General features: G+C 38.6%; 1 protein-coding gene across 1 annotated transcript in view; it reads left to right on the top strand.

Moving 5' to 3' along the window:
- The window catches only part of ntrk2a (neurotrophic tyrosine kinase, receptor, type 2a), an 84093-nt gene that overhangs the window by 45445 nt on the left and 24581 nt on the right, over window positions 1-14067 (top strand). The window contains exon 14 of the mRNA XM_053324990.1: window positions 13112-13300. Coding sequence (XP_053180965.1) covers window positions 13112-13300 — 189 coding nt within the window. The remainder of the gene's footprint in view (window positions 1-13111; window positions 13301-14067) is intronic.

Genomic DNA, 14067 nt, shown 5'->3' on the forward strand with positions numbered 1-14067 from the left:
CAATAATTGAAAAGTCTGTCTATTTTTTCTTTAAATACTTGCTTTCCTTTTCTACAGACCTTTTTAAAACTCAATTTGTAAGAGCATATTGAGGCAGTAATCCTTGCTTTTAAGACAAACTTGACTCACACTGTTAATGAAGGAGATGTTACTCATCTTGCGTTCAGACCCCAGAGATATTTAACTCAATTTTAGACCTCTTATGAACAAACTGCTTTCACAGACATCCAAATAGACCACTTTGAGATTTTGGACAGGGTGAGTGAGAAGCATACTGTCAACACATCACAGATAGAGAAAATGACAACCCAATTTATTTTTTAACTGCATTGGGTTTTACAGCTGACACAATTATCTGTGGCTGACTTTTGATACTTGTCATTGATTCAAATCAATTCTCATAAAATTATGAAAAGTTAAAGTATGTTTGAGCTGTTCAAAGGGTGCAGTGTGTCCAGGCTCCCATGAGGGGCCATAAGGGTTAAATATCATATTACTGATTTTTTTATTACTGACGCATGAGAAGCATTTGCTACTGTTACTGAGTCATTTAAATTCATGTATACTGTTGGGTTGTTTAATCTATAAAAATAAATACTATTCATAAAATCTTAAGTTTGAAAAACATAAATCGGCAGAAATACTGAAGTAGCCGACTTCAAATTTGTACAGTACTTAGTATTTGAGAAAATGTACTTCATACGAATCCACACTGGTTAAGAAGTACAGTCTGTGTAAGGTAAAAAGATATTCAGATTTGAGATTTTGAGAGTGAATAATTATTCATGTTATTGCCTGATATCACAACATTTGAAACACAATAACACAATCTTTCTGTTGCTCACTTCTTCTTTTTCACATCTCTGACCATCTCTGAGGAATTGGTCTTCCAGTATGTCATTGGAGAAGGTGAATGTGGGTTGATTATTAAAAATAGAAGAGATCAAACTGAGGGGGCAACCTGGAAGAAAGACAGAGACAGAGGAGGATGTGGGAAAGAAAACAAGAGGATGATGAAAGAAAGCGGGGTGGTAGACACGTGTATGGTGATGAGAAAGGAGATATTAAAGTGAGACAGATGCAGAGAGAGAAATGTCTATTTTTACCAGTGAGGGTGTTAGTATAGAGAAAAGGCGAATGTGGTAGGCCTCTGCATTAGGCCAAAGAGCAGGAGGATTTGGCTTGTACTTGCATATTCATGTGAACATTTACCTAACTGCAGTGTAGAGGAAATTCTACCTATCGATGATATCCCCTGTCCTTTATTCTTCATTATCCTCTATTCATGCCTTGACCCATCTAGTCTTTATACTCCTTGTTTGCTTCTTTATCTACAACCTTTTCTCTTTCCTTCTTTCTTTCTGTCTCATGGTATGGATCCATTATGAACAGCCATTTATTTAAATTCTATTCATCGTTTGAAGCCATTTGTCCCTGAAATGAAGCAAAGACAGTCTATATAGTGATAGGTAAAACTTCTTGCAAATAGGTTATATAATGAAATGTGCTGCATGCTGTCCTCTTAATTCAATTCAGTTGTCCAAATTGTATAATGTTTGAATCCTATGGGAAAAAACATTCAAAGCTTACGTTACAAACATTTGAAGCCCCTGCAAACCTGCAATCTTTTATATTTTTCTATAACATTACAGTTAGGTATTCATGATTGAATAAGAGACAATCAAGTAAAGGTTTGGAAAAATACATCCTCAGTTTTTAGACTTTAACACAAAAAAATAGAGCTAATCTGCTCCATCAGGACTTGGTTAGCACCAAGCTACTATTAACTGATATTTGAATCCAAATGTTGCTTAATCCTGATTAGTGTATGGGAAATATGACATCATCTTTTTCCAGTTGAGACACGCCTCACATTAAACCAGAGAGAAAAACTCATAATGCAGAAATCAGTTGTTTGAAATAACCAAAATGTGTCTAATTTTCTCGGAAATTTGTGTGCAAGTGTAGGCTCCATGGCTTATTAAAATTTTTGAGTACTGATTTCTGGTACAACTTCACTTGCTTCCTGTGCACCTTTCATGAGGGTCAGTGATGAACCTGCTGAAGGTCACAAGCTATAACATTTTGGTCTCATAGTAAATTAGTTCTTTAAACTATGAGTATTGCTGGAGTCTTGACCCCTTCAGACTTCAAAAAACTAAAATTTAATTTGCATCTATTACTTTTCCCTCCACAATATTTCTCTCTGTTTATTCTTCCGTCCATCGGCCAGCTATGCAGTAAATCTGCCACTCTTCTATCCTCTCAGTTTAAACTTCCTTTCCTTTTTGCTGTCTCTCCTCTGTCTGTCTCTCTCCCGCTTCCTTTGGATCGATAGATTACTTCCTGTGTTCAGCAGGGTGACAGCACAGTTTAGAGACCGCAGGGTTCATGTTACCAGTCATCTGTTTTTGTGTGTGTGTCTGTGTGTGTCTGTGTGTGTCTGTGTGTGTGTCTGTGTGCATATTGTGAAGGGCTTAAGGGGTCACAGAGGCTTTTTGGGGTCAACAGTGGCAGCAATCTCCTCTCTGCCCTGAAGCCTGACTGACTGCTCCTCTGACTGCTCGCTGCTTTGATAAAACATCCAAAGAAGCCAGAATTAGAGGAGAGGGTCGAAATGAGGCAATTTCTTGCCTTTTTGAATTTACTAATCTTGGTTTGTCATCATCATGCAAATTATGTTATTAAAGCCAACATTTCTGTCTTTGTCCCCATAAAATTATCAAAAAATGTGCAAAAAAAATAATATTCTGAGCTAGTGCCAAGATGGTTGCAGTACAAAGACCAAACAGGAGCTTGCCTGTTCAATCTGATCTTTTTCTGATATTTTAACCATATTAAAGCTAGTATGACACCGTATCTAGGAGGTCCATCATCACTGTATCTGAACCCCATATTTCAGGCAATCTGGCATTCTGATCTCATTAACACCATCAAGACATCTTGAATTGTGAAATCCATCTGAGCGAGAACAACTGGTGTTGCTATTCCTCCTTCGGCAAAATTCCTGGGTTTAAATAGGATATTAAATGTGGCATTAGAAACAGTAAAATTCTTGACAAATGCTATGGAAATAGTGCTGGAGTGCTGTTCATTTCTGATCAAAACACTCAAGAGGAGCAAACTTCCTCGTACAACTCTTAAAGTCTGGTCCACTGAGAGCATTGAAACTATGACTGGTTGGACCGCAATTGATGGTTGTGTTAGGGTTAGGGTTAGGATAGACATTTTTAACAGAGGAGTCACAAAACTTTTTAAAAGAGAAACACCAATAAAGCAACAGGCCTTAATTGTGTCTCAGTGTTTTTTTGAAGACATGTACAGAGGAACTTACACCAGCCTGGTTCTCTGTCTTTCAAAGGTCTGCTGAATCAAATGTTGTTCCATCTCTCTGGAAAACAGCGATTTTTCATTAGTCCTCTTCCCCAGGAAAATAATGACTATAGACCAGAAGCCCTGACCTCTATTGTAATGAAGTGTCTGGAAAAGATAATGGTGGGGAAGCTGAAGTCAAACATACATGGACAGCTAGATTATCAGTTTGCCTATAATAAGGACAACTGGGGCACTGATGATGCAATCCTAACCATAATACACTTCATTTTGCAACACTTTGAAAACCCCAAGGCCTACACCAGCCACACATCCTTCTCAGTAAGCTCAGACAGATTTCATATATCGTCAGGTGGTATCGCTCATTTATTACCAACAGGACCCAGCAGGTCTGAGTAATACAAACATTATCTGATCTGAAATTATGGATGCAGACCCTGACATCACTGGCTTTAAGTTTGTAAAATGGTATGATGACCATCATCACATTGTACTGTAAACAATAAGAAAACAGAAGAAATTAAAGCTGCAAGCAGCAGTGATCGGGCAGACGTGTGTGTCACGTTTCGTGACCGTGGAGGCATACCTTGCCCCTGAAAACTGTAATCGTATTGCATGGCGTTGAACGTGTTGTCATGGCATCAGTATTTGATGATGGTCTTATGTCTTCACTGAGTCAATTTCAGGTGTAAATACTGAAGATTCTGGGAGTAATTAGTGAAAGAATGAAGTTACTTCCTGTCGCCAGTAGGTGGCGCTATTATTGACAGTAAAGATAAGACTATGCATGTGTTCAGACCAGGACGCTGAACAAGCATATGAAATTTGGCAAAGCTCAGACCATGTGGAGTCAAGTTATGAGGGTTTGAAATTTCATGGTGAGACATCGCTGCGTCGTCACGGCAACCAGGAATAACGGAGGAAAAAGCTTTTGATAACTTTTCATCCACAATGTCTCAAGATGTTTCAGAGCTTGAAGTTTAAGTTTTGTAATAAAATCCCTGGGACTAGTTCATTCAAATACGATGTGTGAAAAATGTAGAAAATCGCCAATTTCAATTCAAAATGGCCGATTTCCTGTTGGGTCCTTGAGACTTTTGTGGGTCTTGACATGATACATATGTGTACCTAATTTTGTGTTTTTCCTTAAATAAAGGGTGAGGGGCCCGATTTTTTTAAATTTTGGAGGGGGTGTATTGAGCCATTTTGCAACACTATGAAATATCAAATTTTTCACCAGGCCTGGCTTGTGTGCAAAATTTGGTGACTTTTCAGGCCCTAATTAGCTTTGATCCAGGATATCTGGAGGATTATCTTCAGCTACCGGTCCATAATGTTTGTGTTACCCAGATTTATTTTTAAAATATTTGCATGCAAATGTTGATCGTTATCTGAATGTCTGCATGAATTCTGTCTGCACTAAGCTCCAACATTAACTTTACTTTTTGCACAGACTAAGGGTGTTTGGATTTTGGCAGAGGGTAATGAAGTTATTTTATCATGCTGTGACAGAAAGTATATTACATTACAGAATCTCAGCTTGGTTTGATAACATATCAGTTAAGTTAAAATCACAAATAAACAGACTGGTCCTTTTAACAATGAAAGTGATGTGTGTGAGGAATTATCCCTCCCTCCATATGCTCTTTGAGGACACTTATTATTATCTCTGACCTCTCCCAGAGATAGGTGATACAGGGTTCCAATTAAATACAAGAAAAGTTGCCTGAATCTTCTAAGCTCAGGACATAAGCAGGCAACGTGGCAACCTTTATGTCCAAAATAAATTTCCCTAGGGGCAAATAAAGCAATCTTGAATCTTGAAGACAACTTAGGCATTTTAACAGACTGACTGACAGGCCCTGATGTTCTTAAATCCCATAATAGTCTCTCTACATCCATCGCCCTGGGCAACATGCGGCAGTAAATGGCTTCAGTTTGTCTGAGGTGTACCCAGAGAGCCTAAGACAGATCAATACAGTCACTCAAAGTCATCGTTTTAACTCAGTTCCAGTGTAGGCCCCTGCCATAAAACTCCTGCTCCACTCCAGATCTAAAGCCCTCAGGCTCCCACAACAACACTGGTGTCACCGCACCGACTTAACAGGCCTAAAGAATGAACTGTCCACACAGACATATTCATCGCTACAAAACATTGTGAACATTGTGTCTGACTCACAGTTATTGTTGTGTGGCATCTGCTGTTTTCCTTGCAATAGCTATCACATCAACAAATGTTTGCAGGAAACTTTGTTGCATTTTGAGTGAATTACAGTTAATTCCCAGCTTCCAAATTCTGTTACAGCTGCAGCTTCTCCTGTACAAGTTAGAAAAACTGTAACAACAGAGTGGGTGTCCCGAAATGTCAGCACCTGTTTTTCACAATACAACACTTATGTTTCTATTATCCCCTTGACATTCAAAGGGGAGGGTTTTTTTCCTACTTTCTTGACAAGGTTGTATAACTACTGTACATCGACAAAACACATCTGTGTCTAATTCCTAGCACTCAACATAAAGCCCTAATAAAGCAGGCTGTGTGGACTGAGGAGATAAATTTAATAATGTCATTATTCATGAGCTGTACTGTGATTGGATGGCAGTATTGTCCAACCTCCCTTGACAGAAACAGCTGTCCTGACAGATGGACACAAGGCCATTTGTTGCAGTACACAAACTTTATTCAGAGGTAGATTGGCGACATCACACTCAGAGGCAGTCCAGAACAGCTCATAAAATATTGCTGTTTCTTCACTTGAGGAAACTGGTGACCATTACTTTTATGCTCTCATGCTACTAAAAATGCTACTTAAAGGGAATTCCTGTCCCATAAAACATGGGTCTTATTTTTGGTCATCATTCCAATTTGTACCAAGTGGCAACTACCACAGCTTAGGGCTGAAGCCAAAGACGAAGTACCTTACAGTTCAATTCAAATGACAGCTGCTAGATGCTGGCTCCAATTGGCTCCTATTCAAAAAGCTAAATTCAGGCTTGTAATAAGTGCACTCGTTGAAATTATTTCTCTGTTAATATGTTTTGTGGACTTACGATACCTGATGGCGTTGATTGACAGTTTTCTCACCTGCTGCTCTCCCTGACTCGCACATAGTGTTACAATATTGTGGTAAGTTTAACATTTCTTGATTATGATACCTGCCCAGTTAGGATAATTTAGCTAAAGTAGCTAATGTTAGCCCATATTAGCACCGCTCAGTGATTCAGTTCAGGGTGACATGCAGCATAGGAGCTCCGATTGGGATTTGAACTGGGGTTGGCTGCATATATGGCATACGCTCTAGCCACTCAACCACCTGCCAAATTTTTTTTAACATTAATTAATTTGACACCATTGTCTGATGTGATGAAAAAGCCACAATCCAAGTCACCTTATTAACTGTGACAGGATAAGGCGAAGCATTTGAGAGCAAGTACCTAAACAATTATTTCCATGTTCTTCAAGTGCTGCATGGTTTTCAACTGGATAATGTGCAATATAAGAGTTAGAAGAGGACCTGGGGACATAGAGAAAGAGACACAGTCATAAGATGTTCATACAAGTTTTACCCAAACTTAAATCTATTTATATGAGAAAACAATGACTGATGTCAGACTGATGTCCTCATTCAAATTTAGTGTGCCATACTTGCCAGTTTTACCTCAAATTAAAATAATTTACACAATCTGAATAAAATGTGTGACCATGTGTTGCCCAATCGGACTCAATCATGGTAATCTTGTTGTGATTCCTGGATTGCAGCAATTATTGTGATGAGTTTAGTGTTTCACAACCAATAGAAATAATAGCCAAACCAAACCTATTCAAATAAGAGCCAAATTGAATTGGGTTTTATTTTAACATAAAACTGGAATTGTCCTTAAAATAACGTATTTAACAGCTTAATCCCATCCTTTGTGTTCACCGCTTTAATTTCACAGAAAACAAAACAATCACAGCTCAGTGAGTGTGGGAGGAAGTAAAAGGATAAATTAGTCTGAAAACAATGACATAATTGACAGTTTTAGGGCTTATCTTCCTGCCACCCACCTTTCAGTCATGACCTGAACTTTGGAAGCAAGGCAATGTATTTTTCGCAGCAGACGGCGAGGAGCTCCAGTCTGCACCAGTTTAAACATCGGTTTCATGTCTATTAACAGTGTTGGGTCGTGACCTGACCCCACTTATACCTTCACCTCTCCTGTCCATCTCTCTCTCTCTCCCTCCCTCTGCCTACAATCCCTACACTTCCATCCTCATTTCACCAAGTCACTCCCAGTGGACCCACCGATACGCCACCTTTCTCTGTCTCCGTCTCTCTCCCTCTCTCTCTCTCTCTCTCTCTCTCTCACACACACACACACACACACACACACACGCACAGCCTCCTATTGCCCCTCAGCTTAACAGTATTTATAACGATCTGACCCTGAGGCCTCTGTGTGTTAATGATCTTCAGCCCCTCCCAACACAAACACACACACATGTTGACAGACAATAACCTGTGCTCTGGTGTGCACTGTGTATTTATCCTTCCTTTGTTACAGCTAAACTCAGTGAGGTAAACATTGAATGAAGAATAATTTGGAAATCATGTCATCTTTGTCAGCTGTGACAATGTAAAATGGCTGCTTCCCATTTAATAATAACATTGGTACAGTTGAGATCTGAATTGAAGTAGTAATTGAATTATATAAGAGGATAAATAGAATGTACCCCTCTTATTTAGTATTAGAAGAACCTGTCTACTATTGGTCATGGGATGAAAATCAAATATTTCAACAACCTGCAGTGTCCTTGAATGTTGTAAGATGTATTTGCGCTAGTCCTTTGATCCTGAATATTTCAGTCAAGGCTTTTTGACAAATACAACCGATGGTTACAAAAACAGGAATGATACGAATCCTGTTCAAAGCTTTTTGGGTGGCTAAATTGAACAGATATGGTTGATTTCCGTATGATTGTATAATTTGTATCATTAAATGTGGCATTTTTGCTTGCATTTCTTACATTTTGGCACTGGCTGGTGGAAACATTTACCTGAAATGGTGATTTTTATGTTTTCAGACTAACTAAAGGATTCAATTTATGGGTTGACAATAATTCGTAATCCCATACTTAAATGAGCAACTGGATGATCTATAAAATATGTTGTCACAAAGCTTAACATTAATCATTCAAAGATTAAAGAATGAATCATTACAGGTTGACATTTTAGAGGTGGTTGTGCCAGTGTTTTTATGGGTTTTCATCAAAAGAAGGCACACTTGCTGTATATCAGATCCAAAGGAAGCAGTTCAAGAGTATAATTTCTTACTTACATCCCAAACTGGTATGTAGGGGTTGTACATTTTTTTAGCATACATTAGCATAATATTGTGGTGCTGAACACAGGACAAGGCTGCCAGAAGACATACACACATTTACTTCACACATAAGTTTGCACAGCTCCACACACACAAAACAAACTATTGTTCTCTCGCTCTCATTCTTTTTCTCTCTCAAGGCCTTTTCTATACTTACATGAGTCACCTACACACACATATACCAACTGATTTAGACTCCCCTCTCTCTCTCTCTCTCTCTCTCTCTCTCGCTCTCTCTCTCTCCCTCTCAATCAAGTCCTGTCAGCAGCACTGGAGTCTGATATGAGGCCAGGGATAGAGGAAATGAACGATGTCAACCAGTGTTATAATTCAGCCAAGCCGACCACATGAGAGGGTATACATCTACTGTATTTTGTGCTCATGGGAAATCAATCTCAAGACATAATACAATGTTTGCAGGCCTATGCTCGTGTCTTGAAAAGGTCTAGAGAAAGACTGGGTTTCAGGTACACTCAGGTGTGTGTGTGTGTGTGTGTGTTAGTGTGTGTGTGTGTATGGGTGTGTGTGTGTTTGTGTGTTTGTGTCAATGTCATTCTGAATAATACTTCGATGTTCATGAGGACACCCATGCCCTAACATGTTTTTGTGGTGTTATTTTTTCTGCAACTGACATACAGTGAAGAGCTGATGAGAGACTAGATGGAAGCATCTAATTATGCTCTTTAAGAGAGCCTAATACACACAAACACATACATGCAAACACACGTTTTCTTGTTCACACCCCTAAAACACAGGGGAATGCATAAATACAATGATATAAATGAGTTAGAAGCATGAAATCAACAATCACTCATCAGCTTTTATTACAGTACTTGTAGAGTACAATCCACAGACATGCTGTAATTTGTTACACCCTCCATGTACCCAGGTAATTAAAATCACTTACAGACATTGCATGTCATCATTAAGTTATTTTGTGTGTTTGCTTCAAAAGCCTTTCTTTAATTTAATCATTTACTGAGTGGACACAGTATAATATATATTGAAAACATCATAGCAGACAAAAAACAAAAACAAAAACCTGGCCTGTATGTGATGAATAATAGAGAAAAAGAAATAAATAATAAGAATAAAAGAGTGGTCGGAGCCATAACCTTACACCTATTTTCGTCTATTGAGACTATAATGATGTCATCACCTTGGCAAACTTTTCTAATTTCTGTAAACTTGTGAGCTTTATCAAGTTTTATTGTGAGTTTCAGTTCATTGTTTAGCTGTCTGACGCACAACTTCATTGTTTTGGTTCATTCTCAGTGCTCTTGTGTCATTTTCAATCGCAGTAGGCAGCTTTTTCCAGAGAAAAAACTTTAAAAACCAACTCACTGCCCAGCATCAAAAACAGCAGACAGACATAGTGACTACATGTTGAATGCGGTGGCACATTTAGCAGCTAAAGATCCAGATATTTCACTCAGGAGTTGATAGAGAGCAAAAACAGAGCTAGAGGAGAGTGAATATTGGACTTAAATTCATTAGGTGGCAAAAAAGACGACTCCAAACAAATGATAATTGCTCTGTTACAGTTAAACAACATGTCAGCTTAGTTGATGATGTTATGTCAGTGTTGTGCTTTAATTGCCCCTAAGTAGCCAATAAATCAGCTAATGCAAGTTTAAATAATAATATTTTTTAGTACAGAAACTAGACAACCACAGAAGAAACTAATGATGATTTTGGTTAACATAGTGGAAGAGAAATGGCTAATATTAGAAAGAGACCTTTTACATTGGACCTGTTGATTTTAAATCCAATATCTACCCACCTTTTAGCCTATAGTTATTCCACCACTCTGGGTGGCTCACTTCTTTTATGTATGATGGATCAGAGAGAGCTACCCAGATAGATCAACTACCCAAAATAATGAGCAGAAGGTGATTGAAAGCTGCAGTGATCCACAGTTTGAAGTGTTGATTTTAAGTGGGATTGGTGGAACCCGCAAGTCTTTAGATTTAATATTACACTACAATCAAGATACAGAGCTGTAAAATTATGCACAGTGAGAGTGAGAGTGAGAGTTAAGGTTGTAGGGTTGCAGTTAGGGGTTAAAGGTGACAAAAACACACAGTGTTTCAAAATGTCCGATAGCATGATTTCATTTCTGTGTTTGTTTGTGTGTGTGTGTGTGTGTGTGTGTGTGTGTGTGTGTGTGTGTGTGTGTGTGTGTGTGTGTGTGTGAGATAGAGAGAGGGTTAGAGAGAGAGAGAGAGAGCGAGAGAGAGAGAGAGAGTGTGTGCCTGCCTGCACTTGTAAATTTAGCTGCAAGTGTTAGTTAGTGTTACAGTCTGTAAGGAATACGCTGATATTGTTTGCATTGGCACTAAACCTAAAGACAGAAATTAGCACCAAGTAAAAGAAACAACAACAAACAAACTTGTGAATATGGAATAAGCTTCATGGACTGTTTTCACTGTCTTAATTAGAAACTAATGAAACACCTCCAATGTGTTGCCAAAAAAAAAGTTTTTCTGAAAAAGGGTTTGGCTCAGTGTGTGACTCACGCCAGCCCACCTCTCTGTTGTTTTCAGTTTCTTGCTTTATGTTGTTATCTCATTTTTGCTTTCAAAAATGTCTGTGTGTGTGACACATGAATTTTAATATCCTATCTTGGTTAGAATATGTTGACAGAATTCTCTGGTAGAGAGGAATATTCTGTATCGACATTTTTCACCAGATAACAGCAATGTAAAAAGGAGCACTGAATCTGGATTTCCTACTTTTTGGTTTTTACTCCACCAGGTTCCTAGATTACTGGAATTTGTCTTTTTTGAAGGCATGCATTAATTCTCTCAGTTACCCTCTAGCTTTGTAGAAATATACTTTCTTTTCTCTTTTCTCTTTTCCTTCACTTCTTCATTAAATGCTGCAGAGTCTGACCTAAAAAAATAACCCAGCAGTCAAACATGAAAACAACCACTGGTGACAAAGAACCTTGTGCTATTCTACAGGTTTGGCCCTCTAATTGGACTCTAGGCTTAGCTTGTTTCTACTTTTCCACATGTTGAAATGTGCACATTTGTTTTCATCCAATCACAATGATTCTTGTCAGCTCTTTGGAAGTTGTTTCCGACATCTTCATCAACATTACTACTGTTGGTTCTCATCTGTCTTCATGCTGTGCTGTTGCACATTAAGACCGGTTTGTGTTAGTCATTGTAATGGGGCTCCTGCTGTCATCACATTAATCTACCTCCTGCTTTACAAGAAGGATAGGTGAAGTAAGGCAGGTCAGTCCTGCGTCATAAGACGCCTTTAGATGTGCAGCAACAAATGATCGTATACATTCACTGAATGTCACATTGTGTGAGACTACAATGTCAATTTGAGGCATGTCAAATTGTGTGCTTGAATGTATGGTGTATCATGGTGCTATCATTGAATATAAAACATGTTTATGAAAGCATCACTGTGTGTCTTTAATCTGCACAGCTCTGGTGTTTTGAAAATGCAGCAAGGTTGCATAAATCTCTTCTTCGTTTCACTTCCATCATTTTGTTTTATATTAGTCATGGACATATTAAAGAGAACAAGTGTCTTTTCCCCCCTAAACGTCATTCATGAAATGCTGGCCAGTGAATTTGTTGTCATTTAATTTCATATTCTGACTAGTTCTTTTGTAGATATGGGTCAACTTTCGTCTTAAACAACCCACAGTTGCACAGTGTAATAGGGCTAGAGACAGTTGAGATAACAGTACTCAAGCTTAGTGTTTTCTCAAAGGCATTCATATTGTTGCAGTCATTTGTGCATACAAAAATTGACGGAGGTAGAAAGAATTTGAAAGACAGCTTGAAACCAATCCTGCTTTCTTAGCCCTACACACCTGAGCAGATGCTGCAAGAAGCAGGTGTTGACAGTTTTGGAAAGTTACAAATAGTCAGACACAGCTTTTTCCTTCCTGATGATAAAAAGGTTTCATATGAAGGAATTTTAATAGCAAACAACACGCTCTTCTCTAACCCATTTGAAGCCTTTTTTAAGCTCTAACAATACAATGATATTAACAAACTGTAACTGTACAGTAGTTCATATATGGAGCCTCATAATAAGTATCTTTGCTGTCTCACAAGTCACAAAATCTTAGAGGATGAGAAGTGGTGTGAAAAACACATGCATACACATCTGGCTGTGTTGAGATTTCTAATTAGTTAATCTGTGAAAGGGCTCTGACAGTGATCAAACAACTAACATGATGAGTAACATCTTTCTCTCCTTCTCATACAGTAGATGTCTTGTGATCAATAACAACTCTCTTGTCCTTATACTATTAACAAGGCCGTCATGTAATGCTTCTATTTTTCTGTCTCACGTGGAAGCCCTTTCTCGATTATTGCAAAGATAAGATCAACAAACCAAACTGAGCAATGCTTCTCCCCCTCCCTCTCTGTTCTCTTAGGACCATCCTCAGTGATCAGTAATGATGATGACTCGGCTTCTCCTCTTCACCACGTCTCCAATGGTAGCAACACCCCTTCCTCCTCTGAGATGGGACCCGATGCAGTCATTATCGGCATGACCAAGATCCCAGTGATAGAGAACCCTCAGTACTTCAGGAGCACAAACAGTCTACTCAAAACGGACACATGTGAGTAATAGCCTCAGTTATCTTTAATTCAAAGGAAGATTTTATAATGAGTTCTACTCCCAAATATTCAAATTTCCTGTATGTGCATGACATGGAGATTACCACGGCAACGTATCTCCTGCTGTGTGGCCTTGGAGCTGCTGCTGATGGTAAATTGTCAATTCTGAGGGAGAGGTGGGAAATAGAAAGTCCATATACACGCAAATGTGTTTCTGTGTGTGTATGATCCAACATATGTTAGACACAAATCCATTCATAAATTCGAGACTTCCATGCATGACTCATACACATACATTACCAGAGCCACTGAGAGAAAAACACACAGTACATGAGCCATTTCAGTAAGAGTTTGTTTGTTTTTTTTCCTATGGATGACCAGCCCCAATTTATCTAACCTCACAACATGTACACACCAGAAATTCAACAGCGCAAACGAAAGGAGGGCAACAAGAGGTCAAAGAAAGAAAGAAAAACAAAGATTAACATGAGGAAAACAGAAACAGACACTCACACACAAAGAACAACAGTAATAGGCAGCCGCAGAGCACACATCAACGTGACATTATGATTATTGACAAGTAATAAAAGCTTCTCCAGGCTATGGCCTTGTGTTGCAGTAAATTATGTGTGTGTGTGTGTGTGTGTGTGCGTGCGTGTTCTTAATATATTACAGCCATTACAACTATTACTCTGTGTGCGTCTTTGACTCACAGAGAGGAAGCATAAATACTGAAAGTCTGACTGATTATTTGGCACTCTGCCTTTTC

The sequence above is a fragment of the Scomber japonicus genome, chromosome 9 (genome assembly GCF_027409825.1).
Source record: "Scomber japonicus isolate fScoJap1 chromosome 9, fScoJap1.pri, whole genome shotgun sequence".
NCBI lineage: Eukaryota > Metazoa > Chordata > Actinopteri > Scombriformes > Scombridae > Scomber > Scomber japonicus.